Source organism: Leishmania martiniquensis, chromosome 16 (assembly GCF_017916325.1).
Source record: "Leishmania martiniquensis isolate LSCM1 chromosome 16, whole genome shotgun sequence".
Lineage (NCBI taxonomy): Eukaryota > Euglenozoa > Kinetoplastea > Trypanosomatida > Trypanosomatidae > Leishmania > Leishmania martiniquensis.
The window spans coordinates 96,799-121,854 of record NC_090151.1 but is presented as its reverse complement, the minus strand read 5'-3'; the positions used below and the strand labels follow the sequence as shown (position 1 = coordinate 121,854).

At 62.7% G+C, this 25,056-nt stretch overlaps 6 protein-coding genes across 6 annotated transcripts; all 6 read left to right on the top strand.

Annotated features, from left to right (window-relative positions):
• Positions 1-520: 520 nt before the first annotated feature.
• Positions 521-4,393, top strand: LSCM1_05667 (uncharacterized protein; the record flags this gene model as incomplete). The annotated part of the gene is made up of 1 exon (XM_067323113.1): positions 521-4,393. The coding sequence occupies one exon, from the start codon at positions 521-523 to the stop codon at positions 4,391-4,393; it is 3,873 nt and encodes a 1,290-aa protein (XP_067179748.1).
• Positions 4,394-5,851: 1,458 nt separating this feature from the next.
• Positions 5,852-7,879, top strand: LSCM1_05666 (uncharacterized protein; the record flags this gene model as incomplete). Its single annotated transcript, XM_067323112.1, has 1 exon — positions 5,852-7,879. The coding sequence occupies one exon, from the start codon at positions 5,852-5,854 to the stop codon at positions 7,877-7,879; it is 2,028 nt and encodes a 675-aa protein (XP_067179747.1).
• A 306-nt stretch (positions 7,880-8,185) lies between these two features.
• On the top strand, positions 8,186-8,800 carry LSCM1_05665 (uncharacterized protein; the record flags this gene model as incomplete). Its single annotated transcript, XM_067323111.1, has 1 exon — positions 8,186-8,800. One exon carries the CDS (start codon positions 8,186-8,188, stop codon positions 8,798-8,800), a length of 615 nt encoding a protein of 204 aa, XP_067179746.1.
• An 843-nt stretch (positions 8,801-9,643) lies between these two features.
• LSCM1_05664 (uncharacterized protein) lies at positions 9,644-11,521 on the top strand (the record flags this gene model as incomplete). The annotated part of the gene is made up of 1 exon (XM_067323110.1): positions 9,644-11,521. One exon carries the CDS (start codon positions 9,644-9,646, stop codon positions 11,519-11,521), a length of 1,878 nt encoding a protein of 625 aa, XP_067179745.1.
• An 893-nt stretch (positions 11,522-12,414) lies between these two features.
• Positions 12,415-13,179, top strand: LSCM1_05663 (uncharacterized protein; the record flags this gene model as incomplete). Its single annotated transcript, XM_067323109.1, has 1 exon — positions 12,415-13,179. One exon carries the CDS (start codon positions 12,415-12,417, stop codon positions 13,177-13,179), a length of 765 nt encoding a protein of 254 aa, XP_067179744.1.
• Positions 13,180-16,157: 2,978 nt separating this feature from the next.
• On the top strand, positions 16,158-24,719 carry LSCM1_05662 (uncharacterized protein; the record flags this gene model as incomplete). Its single annotated transcript, XM_067323108.1, has 1 exon — positions 16,158-24,719. One exon carries the CDS (start codon positions 16,158-16,160, stop codon positions 24,717-24,719), a length of 8,562 nt encoding a protein of 2,853 aa, XP_067179743.1.
• Between the last annotated feature and the right edge of the window lie 337 nt (positions 24,720-25,056).

The following is a 25,056-nucleotide window of genomic DNA, read 5'->3' as shown; positions in this document are numbered from 1 at the left end:
TGGGCGCATTACGTCAAGCCGGCACCCTCCTAGCGGTGCGGTGTGTTTTTCTATTTGCTCTACACAAGCGAGTTGGCTCGCTTCTCCTGGTCTTGTCTCTTCGCCATTTCAGCTCCAGTGCGCGTCTTGTCTTTCCCTGAAGACTGTGGTCGTCATCGTTGCTGTTGTGGCGCGCCATCTCACGTGGGAGCGGCTCACGTCTGTCTGTTAGTCTGAGTGCGTGTGTGCAGTGTTGGAGGGGAGGGGCGCACCTTTTTTTTCTCTCTCTCACGTTCTCTGTTTCTTTTTTTCTTTCCATTACTGCGGCGCATTTTCGCTGACTAGCGCGCAGACGTCAGCCGTCAAGTGGGGCATGGAGGGTGAGTGAGGAACTAAAACGGCCCTGCAGAGAGTGCATTACGTACTGTTCCCTCCCCTCCCCTCCCCCGACACACACACACACACTCTTCCGTCCTTTGATCCTGGTCGGGGGCTCGCCGCAGAAGGTGACCGCTCAGTAACGCAGGGGGCCTCGCTCATCATGTACATCTTGGAAGTGAACTACGGCGATGGCGAGATTCATCGGCATTTCCTGCTCCCAGACCAGACCTATACACTAGGTCGAAAACAGTGCCGCATTCTGCTCCCAGCCTCTGAGCCGTCCATCTCGCGCCACCACGCGACCATCTTCGTCTCGCCGATGCCTCGCTACAGCATCCTCGACCCGTCCGCGCAGCTCGAGGTACGCATCGAGGATGCATCAAAGCATGGCACCTTTGTCGACCGCGAGCGCATTGGGAGGTATAACTCGCGATTCTTGTACCCTGAGGACCGCATTCGACTCGGACTCCGCATCACAGCGCGAATAATTCCGGTGGTGCTCGTGCTCGCCATCTCGCCCGCTTTGACGGATGAGAGCTGGGACTTGGTGGTGGACGCGTGCGTGGGCATGGGAGCCCTCGTCGTCGAGGAAACCATACCGGCGCCGCTGCGGTACTACGAGCAGCACACCAACTGCATCGGGTTTCTCTACGTCGCGGAGGACTGCTTCAGGATGGACGAGACGATGATGGCCGCACTCGGGTACGGCTACACACTCGTCACGCCGCACTACGTCGCGAGTTTGGCGCGCAGCCTCGAGAAGAAGGATACGCTGATGCCTGGCGAATTCCCTTCGCCATCCTCCCCGTTGCCGGCGTCCCTGGCGCTGCGCAGCGTGCATTACCGCCGCCCTGCTCAGACCTTTTTCTCTGTCACGGAATTCCTCTCTACTGGTCGCCCGGCGGCGGCAACAGTGTTCTGCGGCTGCACGTTTGTGCTGTTAGTGGGCACACTAGAGGAGACCTACAATGAGGTGCTTCGCCTTGGTGGCGGCACGGTCGAGGCGGTGGCGCCGAACGCTGTTGCCGCATGGCTCTCTCGGCAGCCGTCCCCGCCGCCGCTCCCGCGGACCACCATAGTGCTCGTTGGAGATGGTGACTTCCGTAGAGTGGCGGATGAGGTCATCGAGCGCGGCGGTGGTCGCGGTGTGTTCCAGGCCAAGCACGCAAGCCCCGCCATCTGCGGCTATCTCACCATGTACAAGTACGGCGTCTGCCTCATTCCGGAGGAGAACGTGCACCTCGCGCTTTACCGTAATGATGCTAAGGAGCTGAACGCGAAGGCAACATCGCGCTACCTTCAGCGCACCACGGACGACATGTTGGCCGACACGACCCAGTCACCTGTGGAGGACGCCCCGTGGGGCATGAGCAGCGGTATAGTCACCGATGTCAGTTCAATGAGCCACCGCGGAAGCACCATCCGTGTGTCGGAGTCGCCAACTAACACTTCGCCCTTGTCCGTGGCGCCGCTCGACCCTGCGCCGAGCGTTCTCCAGCGCTCGCGCGAAGCCTTTTCTGGTGCTAGCACCTCCTTCAGCGGAGCTGACAAAAAGGTCAGCGCGACGGCAACGGCAGATACCACCAACACAGCGGTTCTCACCGCCGCGAAGGCGGACTCGACCCACGTCATCAGGAGTCAGACAGGGTCTCGACCGACTAGTCCGAACCTCATAAGCTCCCTACACTCAAGCCGTAGCGATCGCAGCCTTTCTGCGTCGTCACAGCCTTCTTCGGCAGCGCCAGCGACAAGCCCGCGGAGCGGCCTCAGCTGTCCGTCGCCTGACACCGTGGCTTTGGCCATCGCGCCCGCTGCTGCGGCCCCGCCACCAGCGCCGTCGGACGGGACATGCCGCACGGCGGATACGGTGGCTTCAGAACTCCTCCCAATTGCGGCATTAGAGACGACCACCGCGTCGTCGTCAGCTTGCACTGGCGGAGGTGATCGTAGCGCCGCTGAGCGATGCGAGGATAAGCCCGCCGACACATCGTCCGCAGCGATGGCGACAACCGTCCAGGGGACCATGTCGGCGTCACAGCGCACGAGCAGCCATACTACACGGCGCAACTCGCATCCGTTCTCGCTATCCGCCCGTGCACGTAACCGTGGTGAGGGAAGCGACGAAGAGGAAGAGAGCACCAAGAAGAGTACCGGCGGCGCGACGGAGCCTGAGGATGCGGAGGGCTTGCAAGGGCGCCGCTGCAGCCGCTTCTCGTCGGGCCGCCGCGCGAGTGGTGGCCTGCTCCGCTCCAATAGGGGCCACTCTCCCGCGGCAACCTCATTGAAGAGCGAGGGGCTGGTACGGACGCGCTCCCGTGCTGCCTTAGGACCTCATCCGTCTGAGACGGCCGCGACTGGAAGCCCGCGCGCTCACCGGCCCCCTCGGACAGTTGAGGAGCGGCGCCCGCTGAAGTCGCAGACAATCTCCGAAGAGTCCTGGTGCGACTCTGCGCTTGAGGGGTGGCGCGGTCGCAGGGTCGCCGGCGCTACCGAAAGTGCAGCAGCGAACGGCGCCATGCCCCCTCTGCCGCCATCGACTTCGACTTCTCCTGCAGCATCCGCATCCACTACGACCATTACTGCCACTGCGCCGGTGCTGCATCGAACAGCGCAGCCGAAGAGCGCCGCTGCGCAAGCTGTACCCGCCGTCGCAGCACTGGCAGGTGAGGCAGCGCAGCCAAAGCCACGGTACAGGGAGCGCACAACTGATGGTGCGACCGGCAAGGACAGTGAGGCGCCTCATCAGGTGCCCTCTATCCGCCGCGGAGAGCAGTGCCTGGCCAGCTCTGCGGCTTTGTCGCCCCGTTACGGCTTCGTGCGGGTGAGCTCATATGTGGACCCCGTCCACCGGGAGGGTCATCACGGCGGCGAGCAGCTCACCTCTTCGCTACACTCAGCCCACAATGAAGGGGAGCGGCGCACGACGCCGGAGCGCGATGTTCTTGTGCACACCGCGTCACAAGTGAGCGTCTCGTCGGCACGGCAGCGCGTTGAGGCGGTGCGCGTTGGGTCTGTGCTGGAGCGATGCACGTCGTTCTCTCGCGACTTTGAGCATTCCCTCTCTCGTTATGCGGAGTCCGCGGAGAACGACGCTGAAAAGGCGGGCAGTCGACGCAGCGCGGTGCGGCGCGAGCCCGTAAGCTGCGCTACCCGACTACCGCCCAGCAAGGGCGCCGGCCCTCTTATCACTCGTCTGGCGTCGTTTCCTTTTGAGCGCTCCGAGAGCTCTCGAATGCGGGAGATGGCCACACCGCATCGCCTTGTGACCCCACGCGCGTCCAGCAATATGTCCCGCAACCGCTCCTCCCAGGCATCCACCAGTGCGCAGCGCTATCGTTCGCCGGTCGCCACGGACGAGGAGTGTACACCTAGGCTGAACATCGGCGATGCGGCGGAGGGCCGAAGCGGTACCGCCTCAGCGCGGCGTTGCAGTACCCGGCGACGCGGTGGAAGCCCTACACACGGGAACGGAAAGGTATCGGTATCGTCGTTGAATCTTTCCGCGCCGGGGCAGATTCTTGGCTGTCGCAGTGGCCACGCTGTCTCAGCCCGGGGGACCACAAGTAGTGGCACCACTGAGTCGTTCTCGCGCATCAACAAGGAGCTGTGCTCGCACTGCCAGAGCTTCATGAAGATATTCTTGAACAATTTCGTGAGTGACACGGAGCGGACGACGCGGCACGTGGCGCGGCAGGCCTTCATGGACTCGGAAAGCAAGCAGATGCTGGAGGAGGGGGCGGAGCGCCTTTTAGAGTGCTTGAACTACATCAGTGCCGTCGAGCCAGATATACCAGCCATGTACAGCACCAGCAGTACTCGCGCCGCGTGCCGTCAAGTGCGGCAGAAATCTCAGTACGCACTTAGCAAGATGAAGGCATGCTATAGGGCCCTAAGCTGCAAGGTACCGGGGGTCGTTACCCGTGCTCAGGCCGCCCTGAGCACACGTACAATGCTCCCACGACACCAGAAGCGGTCCAGTTCCGTCACCGCTGGGGCCCAGGGTGGGCAATCGCAGCGCACGTGTGCTTTTTAAGGGAGGGGCGTCTACGCACACGCACACGCATATGTGTGGTAGGCGCACCCTTTGCGCTTGGGGGAGACTCCGCCACGGACGCCTTTGCTTTTATTTTCCGTTGCGGCTCTGCCCTCCCCTCCGCTTCTTTTGCTTAATGCTCCCTTCCCCATCTCTTCGCGTTGTGGCTCTGCCAGGAAGCAGTCACGTCGGCGGGCCTGTGGGGCTTGCGCGTGTGTGGCCGGTGATGGCGCGGACTCGTCTTCGCTCTCTACACCTCGTTGACGTGCGACTCCGTCTAACCCTTTCTTTCGCCTTTGTGCGTGACGGTTGCCCGCACGCTCCCTCTCCTCCTCCCCCCTCACTCCCGAGTTGCGCGGCTCGTCACCTTTACGGCTGCGGGCGACAGACGTCGTAGACGGTGACCGACTCCTCTCTTGCCGGGACAACGTACCTGCTTCGCTTCTTTGTTTTGCGAAATTGCGCTGCTGAACCTTCTCGTGCTCAGTGCGAGTGTGTCTGTCTTTGCTCTGCATCAGCGGCGCGGTGATGGTCGCCGTCGCTACATGCGAGAGGAGGCCCTGTGGGAGGGTTGCAGGGGAGGGGAGGCAGCGGTATGATGCGTGCGTTGGGTGGACGGTGGCGCGGGGAGATGAGGTAGTAGGAGCATGCGCTGTTGTGATAGGGCGGGAAGATGGAAGGGGGGAGGCGGTGCTGCAGACCATGCAATGCAAGACTCCCCTAATGCCCCGTACCACTTCTGCGCCGCCCTCGTCTCTGTGTAGGGAGGTGAAGCGAAAGGCGCTCTTGTCAGGGTAGTTGTTGCGGGCCTGGCGACGACGTGCCATGTCGCGGCGGCTCTTTGTTCTCCCTCCCTCTTCCGCGTCTTCAAGCCATGCTTGCTCCTGCCAGGAGAGCTTTTCGTCGGTGAAAAGAGCCCTCACCGTACTCTTAGAGCCCTAATCAACAGATGAAGAGCAGCGGCTGGTTCGCTAAGAGGCATGCGCGCGCCCACGAAGTCGCGATTCGTAAAGCGCAGTGCTGCAACGCACGTGTATCGCGGAAGCGGGGCGGCAAACAGGAGGTGTGCGCATGCGCCTGAGCGGGAGAGGCGCGGACGCGGTCCCCCGCCGCGTCGGCGCAGATGACGTCATCTGCGCCTGCCCAGAGCTTTTCTCTCTTTCTCTCTCTCTATGGCCTTCACCAGCCGATGCCCTTTTCGCGCCTGAGTATCCGCAGCTGTCAGCTCTACGCGCTCCGACCTTGACTGTGTCTGTCCTCACTTCAACACACGCCTGCCTCTCCTCTCGTATCCTCGCTGGATTGCTCTTCGCTTTTTTTTTCTTCTGCTGCTCTGCGGATGAGAGGATATTGCGCCGCGCCGCCGGGTCCCAACGTGTAGGCGATCCCCACGCACACGCTCGCCCAGTACGAATACCCGCCACGCGCAGGGGCAACTTTGAGCTCGCTCTGCTCTTCATGACCAAGCGAGCCAGTTCGACGGCGGAGCCGAGGGCGACGGCCCACAGCTACCGGGAAAGAGTCCGCTCCACGATCGAACTCGCGGCTCTCGTGTACCGGCCTCTTGCGGCGTCTGGCGCGCTGCTTAGTATTCTGCGTGGCAAGCTCTATCATCGGCGGAACGTGCGCAATGTGCTGGATGCGGTAGCGGTCATCGCTGCTGCCGACGATGAAGGGGACTCTGCGGCGTCGAAGGTGCGTGTGGAGTACCGAGTGCTTGCAGGAGGAGGCACCCGAGGGAAGAGCAGCAGTGGCAGCACTGCCCTCTACGAGGGCCCAAGCGCGGCTGTCACGAGTCGCTCGTCGTCGGCGGCTTCCCCGTTGGCATTTTCTGAGGGTCCCTGCAAGATGTGCCTCTTGGATTCAACCGTACTGGAGGCGTCTGAACTGCTTCCCGCCGCCGCCACGGCTGTGTTTACGCTTGGCGCCGATGTTGAGCGCGCACTCGTTGCCCGGCAACTGGACGCTGCAACGCAGGCGGGTCAGCTACCTCGAAACGCGGCTGAACTTCTTCAGTACGTCCATGACTGCCTCTCCACGAGGTCCTCCTTGGCAAGTTGCACGCAGGACGAGGACGGTAGCGCGCAGGCGCAGGGCACACCTGATGCGACTGCAACACCGCCGATCTGCACCAGGAAGAAGCGAGAACCTTACACCGGGGTGGTGGAAGTGGCCTTCACCTCTCGTGTGCTAGAGCTTAGCTACCACCATTACACCATGCCGGAGCTGCTCTCGATGGTGTTGCCTCTCGGTGAGGGCATCGATCTCGTGGCGCTCAGCGGTTTCGAACAGGTTGGGCACATTGCCCACGTTAACCTGTCCGCGGCACATTTGCCGTACGCCGAAATCATTGGGCAGGTCGTCCTCGATTGCAACGAGACTGTGAGTGTAGTGGTCAACAAGGTGGACGCGATCAGCAGTGTATTTCGCGAATTTAAAATGGAGATCATCGCCGAGCGCCACTGTTTCGATGAAGTAGACGGCGATCCTGCCGCGGGAGCCGCTGCCGATGATTCTGGCCAGCTCAACAGCTCGCTAACAGCGACAGAGAAGCAAGTGATGGCGCTTGAGGCGTCGTCGCCCTCCTATTCCCCTGCGCAGGCGCGACTCAATCGGTTGCTGACGGCGACAGTTCGTCAACACGGCTGCAACTTTCGCGTTCCATACAACCGTGTCTACTGGAACTCGCGGCTGAGCTTTGAGCACACGCGACTGGTGGATCAGATGAGACCAGGGGACGTGCTGTTCGACGTCATGGCCGGTGTGGGCCCGTTCGCCGTGCCTGCAGCGAAGAAAGGCGTGCAGGTCTTTGCGAACGACCTGAATCCGGTTGCAGCGCAGTACATGAAAGTAAACGCGGAGCTCAACCACCTGCCTGCCGACTCCTTCCACGTATTTAACATGGACGGGCGCGACTTCCTGAACTCTGTGCTCTTCGACAGCGTCACTGGGGCTACTGCGGCAGCGGTCCCAGGATGTGCCTGCACCGGTCGCCGCCATGTGACGATGAATCTGCCAGCGATTGCCGTGGAGTTCCTCGACGTCTTCCAGCCACTTTCTAGCAGCTGCGCTTCCGCGAACGAGCCGCGAGTCGGCGCGACTCGCGTAGCGGCCGTGAATGAACGGTGGAATCGCTTGCCAGACCATGTAGACCCCAAAGATATTGACCGTCGCCTCGTCTTCCACGTCTACTGCTTCTCAGCCGCTGAAGACCTCACCGCCGACGCTGTGCGGCAAGTGGAGGCGAACCTCGGCTACACTTTCCTGCCGGAGAACGTCGAGGAGGTGCTCATGGTGCGCGACGTCGCGCCCACAAAGCGCATGATGTGTGTCCGCTTCACACTGCCCTCATCCTTCTGGGCAAACTTGTGCGCGTCGCAGCCGGGCGATGAAGGATATGTCGGGAGCCGTACAGTGACGTCTGACCCACTGGTCGGAGCGGGGGTGGAGCCAACGACAAAAAAGGCGAGACCAGATGTGCTTTAGACACGAAGCAGCTGCTCTTTGTGTGTGTGTGTGCGTGCTGCAAGCTAAGGCGCCGCGCCTCTTAAATGTTCGGCACCGCAGAAAAGAAAAACGGTACGATGCAGGGCGGTAGGCGACATAAGGAGATAAGAGCTTGAGTGGGTGGCGTCGGCGGCGATGTGAGCGCATCGTGGAACGCCCCCCGGGTGTCCGTGCGCATCGCCGGATGCAGCGGTCTGTGTGTACATGAGCCGTCATCCACCCGCTTAATGGCTGTCGCCTCGCTCCCCATAATCACGCGGACGAGTGTCTTTGCTAACAGCTGCGATGCCGGACTGGCCTGAGGTGAAGGACACGCTGGTGGCGTACCTTGCTGCGCAGATTCGTCTGCTTGCGGCGCTTGCGCATGGGGATGGCTGTGCGAGTAACCGGCGGTTCATCCTGGAGTGGGTGCCGCGCGCCGTGCTTGTAGAGGCGGTGCGGAGCGAGGCGCTGCCTCGGCACCTGCGCAGCGCGCTGCTTGAGCTGTTCGCGAAAGTGCTGCTAGACGTGGACGGCGCTCTCAACCTTCGAGAGCAGATCCGGAGCATCCGGTGCCTTGTCTCGCAGCCAGGCAGCGCCGCTGCCTATGAGGCGGCCCACGGCCCAATCGAGCGGAAGCGGCTCAATGGCCTCTCGCGAGGCGACATGGCGGGGTCTGCGGCCGCGCTGCAGCGTTACTTTCGCGAATACTTCCATGTAGATCACCCGACGAGCCGCGAGGAGCTGCAGGATGAGCTGGCACCTGCGGTGGGCATCTATGCGTTCTTCAGAGCGTGCCACGACATGCACTTCTTGACGGCAGCTCGGTCGCGGTACAGCAGCGGTGACGGCGGCATCTCTACGGAAGACGTTGCGCGTTGCAGCGGTCTCCTATGGGACGTTGACGTTGACCACGGGTAGACTCGAGGAAGTGGAGGGGCCTCTCATCTTATGTTTCTGTGCGGAATGCGCAGCGTCTTCTCATGCGACTCTGCCGGGCGGTATAGGAGATCGCAGCACTCACTCTTGTCGGCCGGCTGGCCGTGGCGTTGCTGCTTGCTCGAGATGCTGATCCGCGACGAACCGCGGTATAGATGGGTCGATCGCTCACGAGGGACTGCGATTGGCTCCATCGCGCGCCCGGAGAGACGACAGACGGGGCAGAAGGAGTCGCCGCCCCCTTCAAATGTGGCGGTCTTTCACGCCGAGTGCGCCTGATGGAGACGCACTTGATAGCGTCTTCGTCTCTCGCTCTCTTCCCCCCCTCGACTCGCTCACAGCGGCTCTCGGGTGACCATGCGCTTGCGGCGCGCTCTCCTCTCTGACCCGCCGTTTTGTATGTGTCTGTCATGCGCTGTCGATGGATGGCGTAGGGTCACACGCCGCCGTTCGCCTCACTTTCTCTCTCTGGATGTGCAGCTCTGCTGCAGAGACCAACCAACAAACACACTGTGTGGCGCCCTTGCGACTGCTTAGACACGCACGCACTCATCTTGTCTCCACTGAGGCGAGTGGGTGGGTGGACGCCCGAGGACGGACAGGGACCACCGTCCTCAGCAAAGGAGGGGCAAACAGAGCGCGTGCGCGCCACCGTTTCGGAGTCGATCAACTCTCTCTCTCCCCCTCCCTGACTTTTTCTTCGCTCCCTCTCTCTCAGCTTGCGCACGTCTATGCGCGCCTCTTGGCGTCTCTCACTCCTGCGGCGTTTGCTGTGGTCGCGGCCTCACCTCCAGACGGACCCAGCGCGTACCGACACTCGGCACGATGATGAAGCCATCGGCACTCGACCGCATCCACGTGCGGGAGGAGGATCCAAAGGAGTTATTCGAGATCATTGAGAGCATCGGTGTCGGCAACTTCGGTGTAGTCCTGAAGGCTCGCAACCGCGTCACGGACGACATCGTCGCCATCAAGCAGGTTCCGCTCAGTGACACGGATAGGGAGGACCTTGACACGATTGTAAAGGAGGTAGAGATCCTGCAGGAGTGCGACCACCCAAACATTGTGCGCTTCTATGGCACGTACTACTCGATGGGGGTACTGTGGATCGTCATGGAGTACTGCGAGGGTGGCTCGGTGGACACGGCGTACGATCTGCTGCGCCGCCCGCTCTCGGAGCCGCTCATCGCGTATGTGTGCCGCCAAACACTGCTTGGCCTGCGCTACCTGCACGAGCGTCACGTCATTCACCGCGATATCAAGGGCAGTAACGTGCTGCTCACCAAGGACGGCCAGGTGAAGCTGGCAGACTTTGGTGTAAGCACAGAGCTCAAGCATACGTTGTCGCGGCGCAACTCGTTTATTGGCACAGCGCTGTGGATGGCGCCGGAGGCCCTCACAGAGAAGGACTACGACTCCCGCGCCGACATGTGGTCGTTGGGGATTACCACGATTGAGCTGGCGGAGGGGCAGCCGCCGTACCTCGGCATGCACATCGCCCGCGCCGTCTTCTTCATCCCGCTCAACGACCCGCCAACCCTGCACGCCAAGGAGCGCTGGTCGCCGCAGATGCACGTCTTTGTCCGCCGCCTGCTGACGAAGGACAAGGAGTTGCGCCCCTCCGCTGCCACAATGCTGATGGATTCCTTCGTGTCCCCCAACGCCGTCGCCTCGCAGGAGGATATGGCCGCGGTGGTGGAGCAACTCATGGCGCGGCGCCGATCCATGGATGAGAAGCGGGATGACAACGACAGGGGCAGCAACGCGTCTGCCATGACCATCGTGACACGGGCGTCCTCGGCGGCCGGGGTCGACGAAGGCACGGGGGAGGAGGGCGAGGGGGTTGCTGCTATCCCCATTGACGAGGCCGCGGTGCAGTGGATTGATGAGCACGTGACACCGCACCGAAGAGCTTCTCCAGTGGCTGGCCGGGCAGCTGCGAGAGGTGGCGGCGGGGCTGCCGCTGGTGACCGAGGTGCGCCACTGGGCGGGCGGCTGGTGCTGCTGCCAGTGCTGCACCTGGAGGACGTACCCTTTGATGCACTAAGCGGGGGTGGCCGCGCCTTATTCGGTGGCAGCACCGCCGGTACTTCCAGCGCCCATGGAGTCGGCCTCGACGCCGTGGGCGGTGCTACCACGTCCAACAGCGCTCTGTCTGGCTCAGCGACGGCAGGAGGAGCGGCAGTGCCCTCTGGCGGCGTGGCAAGTGCTGTCGGAGGAAGTGGGTCGCGTGCAGGGGGGCCTGGGGCGCTGCAGCCGCAGCTAGATGGCGGCTACACTGGAGACGGCAACACCAACCCAGCCGCGGCAGCCACTGCGAACCGTTATTGCCACCCGTCGTTTCTGTTGCCCCCATCGGTCAGTAGCGGAGCTGCCCCAACCGTGCTTCCGCCCCCTGCGGTGCACGGGCCGACTTCGCACGAGGCGAGAGTGGTGGCCGCCGCCGCTCACGGTGATGCGCTAGCTGAGACGGTTCACTTGCTGGGCTACAATGGAGAGGTCCTCTCCCCACAGTGTCTGCGCTGCTTTGAAACGACGACGCTGAACACGGTGCGGGACGTCTTCTTGTATAATCACCACCTCCCGTACACCCGAGCCGTCTCAGGGGCGGAGGCAAAGCACGCGCAGCGAATGAAGCTGCTCTGCGGCACAGTGCTGAAGAGCGTCTACGCCACCACGTACGAGAGCGCGCGGAGTGCGTAGCGCCAAAATCAACCCGGGCAGACGCATTGCCAAGAGGACGAAGGGATGCCGGATGGCAGTGATGACGAGGCTGAAGAGAAGCACTGCGGGAACGCCGCACCGACGGGAAAGTAAGGATGCGATCAAGCAGCCTCGCTAGCAACTGCGTCTTCGCTACGCAGCTCAGCGTAGGGTGATTCCCCGGCACGCAGGTGAAGGCCGGGTGAATACGCGTGATCGGGTGGGCGTGGATGTATGTTTGCGTGTGTGTGGGTGAAGGGGGAGGCCCCAGTCGTGTGCTCCGTTGCCGAACTTCTCTCTCTGCTCCCTTTTTTTGGTCTGTGGCCATGTGCAGTCGCTTACCGCGCCTTTTTTCCTCTCGAGTGCCGCACTCCTCTTTCTTTTCTTCCCTCTCATCACTTGGCGATGGCCAAACGTCTACGTATTGCCGACGCTGCGCAGCGAAGGGGCGCACGGCAGACACACGCCTACCGCCACGGGGCACGCCCACGTATGGTGGCCGCTGACCATTCCCCATCGTTCCTGGCGTTGTGACTGCGTTGACTCCTCCTGTTCCCAAGCCGAGGCAGGCGAGAAACCTTCACCAGCGTGCCCGTTTCGGCTGCACATATACACCCGCGAGCACATGACGCACGCAGCCGACGCGTTCGCCTGCCACCGTTGCGCTGGCGACTGCGACCTAGCCCGTCTGCGGCGCGCCGCCCTGTTGCCGAGTCCTGCCACACCCGGGCGCGTGCGGGGGATATGCTACCCCGTTTCGCGCAGTGCGCCTCAGCACTGATCGCGACGGCCCTCCACGCCCTGCCCCTCCCCCTTTGCGCACACTTACACACACTCTCTTCCTCTTCCTCCTGCACACTCGGCATGCCGCTGCCCTGCACGGCTTCCCACAGATGATGAGCGCGGAGCGCGTGGAAGACATTGCTGAGATGGAGGACGGCTGTCCTTCCGGTGGCGCCCCCGCCGTGGAGGGGGCGGAAAAAGAGGCGATTCGTGAAGAGCTGCGCTGTCTGGGGGAGCAGAAGGCGGCACTGGAGAGGAAGCTGACGGATGCCCTTCAGTATCTCGCCTCGACGCCGGTCGGGCTTCGAGGCCCCTTGCTGGACGACGAGGGATTTCCAAGAAACGACTGCGACCTCTATGCCGTCCGAATGGCGCGGAACACGGCGGACTGCGCGCGCAATGACCTGTGCGCGCTGAGCGACCGCTTGCTTAGCCTTCTCAATGAGCTGCACTGCCAGACGCAGGAGGAGGCGCAGCTTCAGATGGTGCAAGACGAATGTGGCCGCCGGCAGCGACAGGCTGCGGCGGAAAAGAGAGGGCAGCGCATGGCAGAGCTGCATCGCGTCTCGCGGCTGCAGCCGTGTCTGGTGGTGGTGAAGGTGGACGCCAACAGTCCGGCTGAGGAGGCCGGTCTTTCGGTCGGCATGCTGGTCCTGCAGTACGGCGCCGTGACGCGGGCGGAGCTGCTGGCGGAGGGGCTGCAAGCTCTAGCGAGGGAAACAGTAGCCCACGTAGGGGAACCGATCGTGGTGTGGGTGCGGAAGCCAGGCGAGTTGGAGGATGACCCCTGTGAGCTTGTGGTGGTGCCGCAGCGGTGGCAGGGGCCGGGGCTGCTCGGCTGCGCCTTTGACAGAGTCGGGGACGAAACGGCGTGAGGGCCCCTTCGTGCAGTTGTGGAGATCGTCTTTCACCCTTCTTGTCGACCTCTTCTCCTGCGCCGGGGGGAGGATGAATGGCGCGCCTGCTGTCTTCTCTCTCAGAGCGCGTGAGTGCCTGCCACCTCGGCGCCCAGCACATGAGCCTCCCAGGTGATATGCTATCGCCAAGACGAGGTGGACGCGGGTCCTTTCAAGGCATAACGAAGAGGATTGCAGGCGCCCCCGTTGGAGTGGCCTGCATCAGTCAGCCTCCCCTGAGTAGCGACGTCTAGCGCGTCGTGGCACCGCCAACAGCATGTTAGAGAACGGGGCTAGAGTCCCCTCCCCCTCCACTTAACCGTCTTTTTTCACCCCGCTTTCTGCAACCTCACAGCAGTGCGGCCAGGAACGAGCGGCCGCAAAGGCGCCCTCTGGAAACTGGCGCGCTAACGGTCCTCCTTTGTGGCGGGCGAGGCCCTACCCGCGCAACTGCGTCCCAGCCGTGTAGAGGCCGCGGGCGGCGCGGCTGCAGTGAAAGCGCTGGGTGGCTGACCTGTGGGAAGTGTTGTATGCGCGCCCGCGAGTCGTGGCCATCTTACAGTCCCATCACTATATTGCGGGGGAGGACGCTGCGACACTCGAGGCAGCGGGCAGCGTCGAGTGCTGCGGCCTCCGCCGTTGTGTGGTGGGCCCCACCCATCTCCGTGGAGGATGAAGAGCGCGCTGGTATTGGGAGACAAATCTGGTGACCGCGCGAAGATCTGGTGAACAGGTGGCCCGCCGCAAAGGGAAACGAGGCTGATGCCCCAGCTGGAGTGCTCACCGTGTAAGAGCGCCCTGTGCAGCGCAGGCTGAGGGGAGGGGGGATGGTGGATCTAAAAGCGTTGTGCTTTGAGCGGTACGCATGCCTAAAGAGGCAAAGACCCCTTTCCGCGTCTCGCGCAGCTGGGGGGTGGGTGTGGGCAACGACCGGTCGGCCGGGGCTGTGCGGGTGGGGTGAAGCGCAAGGCCCTGAGGGGATGCGAAGGATCGCGGCGACATTGCTTGACCGCCCCTCGTACGCGGCGTGGCTTGCTGTTGATGCCAATACCGATGTGCCAATGGGACACATGCAGGCTGCAGGCTCGCGCTGATGGGCGCAGTCGGCGATGGAGGGCAGCAGGTCGGTTCCGTTCCACTCTCAGCACGGATGGAGCCAAAGTTGCCCTCCTCTCCCCTTCCCCCTGTCTTAGGGGTTCGCAGGGGGGGGCGAGAGAAGGTACGCACGACCGCAGGGCAAAGGCCTTCTGCCATGGAGGGCAAGCACCCGTGAGAAACTGCGGGTGAGGTGAGCTGGAGGCTTGGCAATGGGAACTGCTCGGGCGCCCTTGAGGGCGGCTGTAGCTCACGTCCCGAGTCCTAGTGATGCCGCTTCATCGATCTCGGCGGCGTCACGCGTGACCGTGGCAGCCGCTCTCTTGGTGGCTGCGTTGTTTGTTGCGTGGCCCGCCGCTGGGCGCGCTGTCTCCGAGCACCCGCGGGCAGTGGGGACAGATGACTTCAGTGGACCGCAGCGAATGCGTGACGACACATCGCGCCGATGACGGCCGTCGACGCGGCCTACGACTCCTACAGCGGCGCTACATGGGCCGGATGGGGAGTGACGTGCGCGAAGTGGGCGATTGAGGAGGCTGCAATGATGGGGATGCGATGGGGCCACGGCCCCGCCGACCGTATCCATGCCGCACAGCTGCGAGTGGTACAGTCCGAAGTGGAAGCCTTTTTTTAGTCTACGTTTTTGTGCCTGTTGAAGCTGTGGCTCACCGTCATGTGGCTGGCACCTCTGCCCTCGCCGCTTTCTGCGGGGGGAGGAGGGGTTCCTCCACAGAAATATACGCTCAGTGATGCATTGCAAAGCGGAGTGCCACCGCTTACCTCTGCCAGGAGTTATCCACAGCCCGCTGCGCCAAATACGGCGATAACCCCGCAGGCGGGCCGAACCGTGATCGCGGATACGAAACGCAAAGGAGGCTCAACTGGCGACGCGGGTGTGGTGATGGTGGCGAGGGGAAGACATCTGGAATAGCGGTTGGCACCGCGCTCTCGTCGGTACCACACACCAGGCGCAGCGCATTAGTGGGAATCGCTGCACTCGGGTAGGAAAGGCGCGCTGTCCTCCTCCCGGTACGGCCTCGGCGTAGGCGGCGCGACCGCGCGCACGACGCCCATTGACGTTGGAACTCTGCAGCCGACCTCTGCGGACTCGCTCATGGCCCCATCGTGGCTGCCTCTCTCTCCCCTTCCATCTTCGCCCTGTCTCTCTCTCTCTGTCACGCTGGCAAAGACACGAATGCGTTTATCTGCGTGCCTACACACGTTCACACAGCCGCTCATCGGCCCTTGCATTGTCGAGTGTGTTCACGTCTTCAGCGCTTTTTGTTTGTTCTGTCGTTTACTTTAAATCTCCCGCATTGTGGCATTACTCTCGCAGCGGCGACCGCGCGTGCCTGCCCGCCAGAGAGCGCCGCCGTGTACGGACGCCGGTGGTAGGTGAGACGCCGGCTTCGGCCATAGCCCTTTCTTCTATGTATTTGATTTGCCCATTCTCTAGCGCGCGACTCGAGTTGTGGGGCCGTGCGCCAGCAGGTGCCGGGGTGTTGGTGGGGTAGAGACGGAGCTCCGTTGCTCTGTCACTCATTTCTCGTTCAAGTTCGTGCCTTTAACCATCTCTGCTTTCTTATTCTGTGCTCCCCTCCCCTCTCTTACCTTCTTTGGCTTTCGATTTTGAGTACAGCCCACGTCGCCTCCTCTCGTGTGTACCCCACGCCGGCGGCAGCGCGTCTCAACTGCTGAAGCTCTATCTTCGTGCACGCACTTGCACTCATCGTACACCCCGACTGTTCCCACCGCACCTTTCCGTCTCGTTGTGGGCCCACTCTCTTCCCTGCCCCTCCCCCCGCAAGCTCGCTGGCAAGCACGTCACAGCATTAGGGCTGCCTTCTGCATTTTCAACTGGGATGGCGAACACAGCTGCTGCTGGCCATCGAAAGGTAGCGCATCCGCTACGCTACGGCTATCTAATCCACCTCTATAAGCAGTCTCTGGACGGCTATGTCGTGGCCACCTCATCCTTGGATGCGCCTGTTGGCTTGCAAAGGCACACACCCGAGACTCCACTGCGCTATGAGCAGACGGTGTTCCTCTTGCGGCAAGGGGACCCTGTGGAAGCACGTGCGAACCAAAGACCTGACGGCGATGTTGTCAAATACGGCCAAACGATTCGGCTCCTCCACTATGCTCACCACAGGTACCTCGGGTATCACACAGAGCGCCACGCGGCGGGTATGAAGGGCAACCTCCGCGTGCTGCTCGAGAGGCGGCAGGGAAACGCCAAGGTGCTCGAGCGTTGGCGCATCATGCCGCGGTATCGCCTGCGCGTGGAGGGCGAGCCCGTCGTCGCTGGCGACCCCATCCTTCTCCAAGCGACCGGCACGGGGTGCTACCTGAACGTGGCCCCTGGCGCGGACGAGGAAGCGGCCGATAGCGGTGTGCTCGAGGTCAGCGCCGGGGAGAGCGTACAGGGCTTTCTCATGAATCTGTACGATGGCGACTGCGCTTCTTCGATGGGTACACCACCGCTGCGCTGCGGTGATTGCGTGAGGTTATTGCACACAGAGGAGCACAAGTACATTCTTGCGGACCCCGACAAGCGGCAGTGCGTGCTGCGGACGCCGGACTCGCACATGCTGGAGGGCGATGACGTTGCGGCGGAGGGCAGCGAGCACGCAGTTTCGTGGTACGCTGCATCAAAGGAGGAGGTGAATTACCTTTCATTGTTCGTGATCGAGGGCGCGAACCCGTCCAAGGGTGGCGCGGTCCGGACTGGCGGTGCGCACGGCTTCTACCGGTTCAAGTCGCTTGCGTCGGGACTGTATCTGCGCTGCGGCGAGGCTGCTGCGGAGGAGCCCGCGAAGGGCGGCGACACTGGTAGCGGTGGGCGGGGTGCGGGGCAGGTGTCGTACGTGCTGTCGCTGGAGCCGCACAGGCATGTTGCGGGGACACTGTTTCAGCTACACTGCGCGTCGCCGAACGACGACCAGTTTCTCAGCAACGGAGGGCGTGTGCTGATGAGCTGCCTGGTTGGCAGCAACCGGCGGGTGTGGGTCGTTGCTGGCGAGTCTGTAGCAGCGTCGGGTGAAGACCCTTGCGGCTCAGAGGTGACGATCGCGTCGCTTGCAAACCGCGCGAGGGCACAGGGGAGCGTGACACTGCTTGGGCGCGCGCGGAAGTCGATGCGCGACGGGCTGGAGGTGCGCCGGCTGCAGCCGACGGCGCTGGAAGAGCTGTACACGATTCGCCGGCTGCTGCCGCCCTTGCAGCGGTACGCACGAGAGATGACGTGCGGCGTGGGGGGCCCGCAACAAGTGCGGCAGGTATGTGAGAGCGTGCTGCGGCTGCAGCAGCTTTGCCACCGCGCGGCGGACGCCGATGCAGAGGACGTGTTCGAGGAGGCGACAAACGCGCGCATCCCTCTCGGAGGCGTTCTTGACCCAGAGCGGCAGAGCAAGGTCTTCCAGCAGGGCGTTGGCGAGCTTGCGCTGATCGTAGTACGTGCTTCTTTGCAGTGCCCGTACGTTCGCGTGGAGAAGCTTGGGTCGCCCGATATGGTGGACATCGAGGCTAGTTGCCGTAGTGCTGGCGACAGTGTCGCGGCAGCGGGTGGCGCGGACACGAAGCGTACGGCTTCTGCTGTGGCCGCGCCGATGGATGCGGCGCGAGGCTCTTCGCTGTTCTCGCCGATGCGGTACAGCGATCTGGGCGACCTTGTGGACGCGTGCTTTCAGCTTGTGAGACTGCTGCTGTATGACCGACCACGCTACGCGGAGGCGCTGCAGGGCTACACAGACTTCGTGATGGAGTGCACGCGACACGTACCCTCTGCGCTGCCGTGCCTTGCTGCGTTCTACAGAAACAACCCTGCGCTCGTAGAGCTGCCGATGGCGCGGCATCGGCTGAACTTCTTTGTAGGTATGCTGGCGGAAGGCGGCCACAACCCAAACGTGCTGAACATCTTGCAGCTCTTCGCGTGCTGCGGTGGTGAGGGGATGACGGAGGCGCAGCGCTTCATTGTTGACTACTTCACGCAGAACCGCAAGGTGGCGCGGCAGGTGCTTTGCCCTTTCAAGTGGATGCCTTTGTGCGAAGAGTTTCGTACGCTGCTGATCGCGCAGACGCCACCAGAGGAAGCAGCGCCACGTGCGCCGACCCCCGCAGCAAAGAATCGGAAGAGTCCGGTGGAGACGGATACGCCAGCCTTCGTCGAGTCAGAGAGCTCCTCCTTCCAGGCCAGCGCCGCGCCTTCCACCTGCACGCGCGAGATACCAAAGACGAGGGCCACGCCTGAGAGGCCGCTTGACGCAGCAATCGAGACTGCATCGAGTCCGACGCCGCTGCCGCCAGCGGCTGCCCTTCTTCCTCATGGCCCAACTGCAAAGATGCCGGGGAGGCGCGCATCTGTGGAGGCACTCATGGCGGGAATACCCAATTCGTTCTTTGTAGGTGCCACGCGCAGCGAAGGGACGACGTGTTTCACCTCGACACAATACCGCAGCAAAGACAGCGTGGCTGGCCGCCTGCTGCACAAGGCCGTGAATGCCGAGGATGGGACCGGCACGACATACCTCCCGCTAGAGGGACTGCTGGCTGTGATGCCGGACTGGCCTGAGGTGAAGGACACGCTGGTGGCGTACCTTGCTGCGCAGATTCGTCTGCTTGCGGCGCTTGCGCATGGGGATGGCTGTGCGAGTAACCGGCGGTTCATCCTGGAGTGGGTGCCGCGCGCCGTGCTTGTAGAGGCGGTGCGGAGCGAGGCGCTGCCTCGGCACCTGCGCAGCGCGCTGCTTGAGCTGTTCGCGAAAGTGCTGCTAGACGTGGACGGCGCTCTCAACCTTCGAGAGCAGATCCGGAGCATCCGGTGCCTTGTCTCGCAGCCAGGCAGCGATGCGGCGGTTTCGTCCTCCTACAAGATGGCCATGAGCAAGGTGCCGAATGAGCTTGTGGTTGCGAAGCGGCTCGTCGTGCGTTTTATGAAGACGACACCGATGAGCGGCGACGACGGCGTCGTTGTGGAGTACCTTGCGGTGCTGAACCTGACGGACGCGCTTGTGAATGCCGGGGCGTTCAAGCTGGGCGAGTACGAGGCACTGATGCAGCTTGTGATGCGGTGCGTGGACCCATTGTGCAATGACCAGAAAGCGTGCCTAGAGGTGCAGTCTGTGTACGACTGCAAGTTGCGCGCGCTGCGGCTAATGAGTGCTCTGATTGATGTGCTCCTCGTGCGGGAGGCACTGTGGCTGGTGGACTGCTTTCGTACGGAGAGGCGGCCAGCAACCTGCAGCCAGCTGGCGCACATCAACTTTGCCGTGCCCTTGCAGCAGCGGTGCTCTGATGAATGGACGCCCCCTTGCCGGGGCGACGACGAGGTCGACCAGCGTTTTTGCCGTCGAGCGGGTGTTGCGGGTGACCGCGTGCCTGATGAAGTTTACAAGGAGGATGACCGCGAGGTGCAGGAGGAGCTACAACCGATTGCACAGACATTCACCGCTCTGCTGGAGCTGGCGAACCACAGTCGCAGCGTGGCTCTGCAGCGCCAGGTCATCTCCGTCTTTTTCCGCACTACAAACTTCCTCGGTGAGCTTTACGCTGTGGCGTGTCGTGTGCAACTCCTTACGTCCGAGAGCAGCGTCGGCCTTTACGCGAACATTAGCCACACTGCGACGACGTTCAATCAGTTGGCGAACAAGTCGCTCCATCGCACCGGCGCGATTGCGCGGGCCAACAGCACCCTTGATGCGCTGGACGAAATTTTGTCAAAGTGGAAGTGTGGGACGTTGGCGGAGAAGCTATCCATGATGCAGCATGTCGGTGTTCCCATGCAACTGGCTCGAATGCTGGGGCGCGTGGTGGTGCCTGTTAGCGAGGCAAGCCGGCAGCTCGTCTCTCGGGTTGTGAAGGCTCTGCAGATCATGGCACAGGACCCGTGCGCCGGCTCTGAGCTGCGCGTGGCCGTTGTGGACGCGGCGCCGCTGGTGTATCAGAACACCAACTACATTTCACTGGTGCGGACACTTTTCGTATCAGAGGCTGATGGCCGGGCCTTGATGCCGGCCCGGCTGCTCACGGACGTTGTCCAATGCCTGTACAGGGAGCACTCCGTGTCGGCCGCCATCGATTTTCTGAGTGACTGGCTGAGGGCGAGGCACTCGTCTGTGCACGTAGTCGCGCAGCGGCAGCGGCAGGTGTGGCGCGCGATGGTGTCAGACCCGCAGGCGGAGCGGTGCATCCAGCTCTGGCAGAGCTGGTGCAGCGACCAGGGCTGCCAGCTGCGGGAGCGGCTCCTGACGTCGGACGAGTGCTACGCAGCGGCGGGGCGCGTGCGCACGCACCTGGAGCTGTGCCGACTGCTGTACCTTGTGGCCAACGGGAGCGAGCTGGTGAGGGCGGACGATATGCGGCAAGAGGTGTTCGGGCCGAGCAGCCTGGATGCGCTGCTGCAGGTGACGACGGACGTGCTGGTGCCAGTCTACTTCCGGTACCCGTACGTGCAGCTGCTGCAGGCGCTTGTGCTCGACGACGCGTCGGCTGTGCCGTCGCTGTTGGCGCACCGCGACTTCCCTGTTTTTGTGCGGCTGTGCATGCTGGACGCTGTGCGGTATTTGCAGCTGCTTGGCGGGCGGTGCTGGCTCGCGGAGGTGGGCGAGGAGCTGCAGCGGCGCGAGGACGCTGCACTTCGGTGTGCGCCAAAGAACGAGGCGGAGAAGGCGATGGAGGAGGCGCGGTTTGGTGCTGGCATGTACGAGGACTTCTTCTTTGGCCCTCTGTGCGCGTGCGCGCAGCGTGTGTGTGCGCAATACCACGGCAGTGCCTCGCAGCTATCGAGTTGCGTGCGCTCCCGGCTTAGCGCGGCTGTGAATGAGCTGGTGGATGCCTTGTGCGATGTGCTACAGTTCTTTTTCGACGCGGATGACGGCGTCCTCAAAGACCTGCCCTGCAGCGCGACGGTGCCGGTGCGCGCCAGACGCGCACCATTTCCGGAGGAGCGCTGGACACGTACGCACCTGACGGCATTGCGTCAGTGCCTGCGGATGGCGAGGGAGAGCAACTTCAGCGGGACTGCCCGTTGGCGCGGCGACGCTTTCGAGAGGCTCTATGCACGCTTGGAGAGGCATATGGCAGTGGCGGCCAAGGGAGCTGGTGCAGCAACGACGGCTGCCGTTAACCGCGAGAGCACCGCCTCCGCGACGCCTGGTGTCGTTTTGGAGTGCAGCGACGCCTATGAGCGGAGTAGCGATACCGATGCTGGTGGCTGTGGCGCTGATGCGCTAACGAGTACGTGGATGGCCTATCTGCGCACCGTCGTTTTGGAGGACGAGGGGATGGCGGAGGAGAATCGACTGATATCTGCTGCCGGCATCTTGCTGCGCACGGGCGCGCGCGGCGCCGCATTCATGCGAACCCTCTTCACTGTGCTGCCGTCTCTGGAGCCCAGCGACATGATGCACACCCTGACGCTCATCCGGCAGCTGGTGGTGCTGACGCCGAACAACGCGTACGACGACAGCGCGCTGCTGCCGCTTGCGGCGCCGGAGTCTGACGTGCCGCACATCACCGTGGCGATGCCCGCGCCCTCGCGGCAGGCGCTGCTGGCGCAGTGGGGCGGCGACGCGTCGCTGGAGGTGCCGCTGCCGCTGATAGCGCTTGTGGGAGCGTTTATCGGCCACGGCAAGGCGGACGTGCGGCGCGCGGCACTCCTGGCTGGGTGCACGCTGCTCACGCGGGGCCACCGCGGGATGCAGGAGTGTTACCGGGGCTACTGCCGGCGCAACCCGAAGGAGCAGCTGTTCCTAATCATACGCAACCATTTGATGGAGTTCAGGGACGAGCTGCAGGAGTACCACGACGCGCTTGCGAGCGGGAGCAGCCCGTCCGAGGCGGAGCACTACCTGACGCAGATGCCGACCTGCTGCCTGGAGCTGAAGCTGCTGCAGCTGCTGTGCGCGGGCGAGTACACCCCGCTGCAGACATACCTGGTGTCGCAGCCTGACAACAACGTGTCCGTGAACGTTGTGGAGGCGCTGGTGGAGCTGCTCTCGATGGCGCCAAAGACGGCGAACGAGGTGACGTTGGACTTAATGGTGCAGCTGCTGTCGACGATCGCGGAGGCGCTGCAGAGCCCGTGCATCGTGAATCAGGACGCGTTCGTCGCGCATAGCGCGGCGGACTACCTGACCTCGCTGCTGTCGGAGCAGGACGCCTTTCCGCAGCGGGGCGCAGCGCTGACGGCGGTGGAGGTGGTGCTGCCGGCGGCTTCGCGACACGAGCCTGGGCCCGGTGGCGTGGGGGAAGGGACCTCTCGGGCTGCCGCCGTGGAGGAGCGACGGCGTTGCTGCCGCAGCTTATTGCAGCGAATGGCGCTGTCAACGCTGCTGTCGCTGATCGAGGGTCGCGACGACTCACGGTTAGCTTTGAAGCTGGTGTCTACTGTGGACTTGTCCCTGCTCAGTCGGGCCATGGATCGCAGCGCCGCTGCCTATGAGGCGGCCCACGGCCCAATCGAGCGGAAGCGGCTCAATGGCCTCTCGCGAGGCGACATGGCGGGGTCTGCGGCCGCGCTGCAGCGTTACTTTCGCGAATACTTCCATGTAGATCACCCGACGAGCCGCGAGGAGCTGCAGGATGAGCTGGCACCTGCGGTGGGCATCTATGCGTTCTTCAGAGCGTGCCACGACATGCACTTCTTGACGGCAGCTCGGTCGCGGTACAGCAGCGGTGACGGCGGCATCTCCACGGAAGACGTCCCTGGGAGACTCGATGAGTTTGTGGACAAGAAGGGCCAGAGTATGCGACAAGTGCTGAGGAAGAGTGCGTACTACGGCAAGGTGGCGACGAGGCTGGCGAAGATAGAGATCTTCCGCAATGGACGACTCGAGCGCGTGTACTTTCGTGTGCTCAACTCCGCTGTTCACAACTTGTTCGATTTCCGTCGGACTGCTGTGATACAGTCGGCCGTCCGCACGAGTGACAACGAACGTATTCAGCAATTCTTCAGCGATGCCTTAGGGGTAATGATCGAGATGAAGTGGTACAGCGCCATGCGCCGCTTCTGTGTTGCTTACCTGCTGAATTTCTTTCGCCCAGAGATCAACGTGATCGGGTTGTGGATTGTCCTGATCATCAACCTGGTTTCAGTCATTGGCGTACGCGCGCCAACCTCCCCATATGCGTCCGGCACCTCCGAGGCCATTGATCATTCGTTGTTCAGCCTCGGCATCGCGAATATGTGCATGCAAGGCGTTCTTCTGGCCGAAGCCGCCTTCGGTCCGGCCGTGGTGGGCTACAGAATCGGCTGGCAGTCATGGTACTATGAGCGGGAGTTGGAGTCGGCAAAGATGAGTGACACCGACATCGCTGCTGACCGCGGTGATGCACTGGCGCGCAGTACGCGGCGGCAAAGGCCCTCATGGCCTCAGCGGGCACTCCTGAGTGTGTATTACGCCGTGTGGCACGCCGGTTTCCTCCCGCACGTATTTTTTTTCTTTGTGAGCATCATGGGCTTCTCGCAGCATCGCATTTGGTATGCTGTGCAGATGATGCAGATTACGGTCAACAGCCCCATTTTAGCGAACCTGTTCGCTGCACTACGCGCGAATGTCAAGCTCCTCGCTCTGACATATGCCCTGCTGCTGATCTTCGTGCTGCTCGGCGCCAACATCAGTTATTACAACTTCTCCCAGCTGTTCAACCCGCTGGGAGGGCGTGGGAACGGCTTTAACTGCTACACGTTGTCGCAGTGCTGGCTTGTGCACGTGGACACGTTGCGCAGCGGCGGGGGCATCGGCGATGCCACCGAATGGCCTGTCTTCTTCTCGAAGGATGGCTACGCGTACTGGGTGATGCTCTACCGCATTGCCTACTACCTTGTCGTAGGCCTCGTCGGGGCAAATTTGTTTCTTGGTGTCATCATCGACAGCCTTACGCAGCACCGCACCCATCAGCAGCTCATCGAGGCGGATCAGGGGAGGAAGTGCTTCATCTGCGGCATTGAGCGAAGCGAATTCGATATGGTGCAGCCCGGCGCGTTCGACACGCACATCGCACAGGAGCACAACATGTGGCAATATCTTTTCTTTTTTCTGTACCTCTCCGAGAAGGACCCCCGTGAGCACACAGGGCAGGAGGCGTACGTGCAGCAGCGGATTGGGCTGCGGGACCTAACCTTCTTCCCCATTGCGCGGTCCCTCACGCTGAGCGCGAAGAGCCGCAGCGCGGCGGATGGGCCGGACACCGACGGCGGCAGTGCTGCCGACGGCGAGGAGGATGCTGAGGGTGGTGTGCCACCAGCGGCCGCGGGCGCTTCCGATGCTGCTGGCGGTGGCGACAAGAGTGGCGGCGCTATCGACGAGGTTGCAGCTCGCCTGATCGCCTCCCTGGTCGAAAACGCACTGAAAGAGCGCCTCGACTCGCTGCTAAGACATCTGGAAGATGCGAAGGGGCACTTGAAAGAAAGCGATGCCCACTGAGACGCCGATACAGCGCCTTCGCCGGTCACGCGGCTCGAGTCGCCTTAGCAAGATTGCCCCCCCCTCTCCCCCAAAGCGCACTGCGGCTTTCTGCTGGGAACCGCAACAATGCCGCGACTGGTGCGCGCAGCATAGCCGATGAGGTCAGCCCCATGGAGCGCTCTTTGCCATCCTAGCGGCCCCCGAGATTGAAGGTCGACGGGCCGAGCTGCATTTCTCAAGGCGTTCTGTGTCTACCTCTTTGTCCGCACCGGAGAGGTCAGCCTCCCTCCTCCCTCGTTGCATCACGAAAGCGCGCATGGTTACGCTCGTGTGAGCACGCGACGAGACGTGTGCT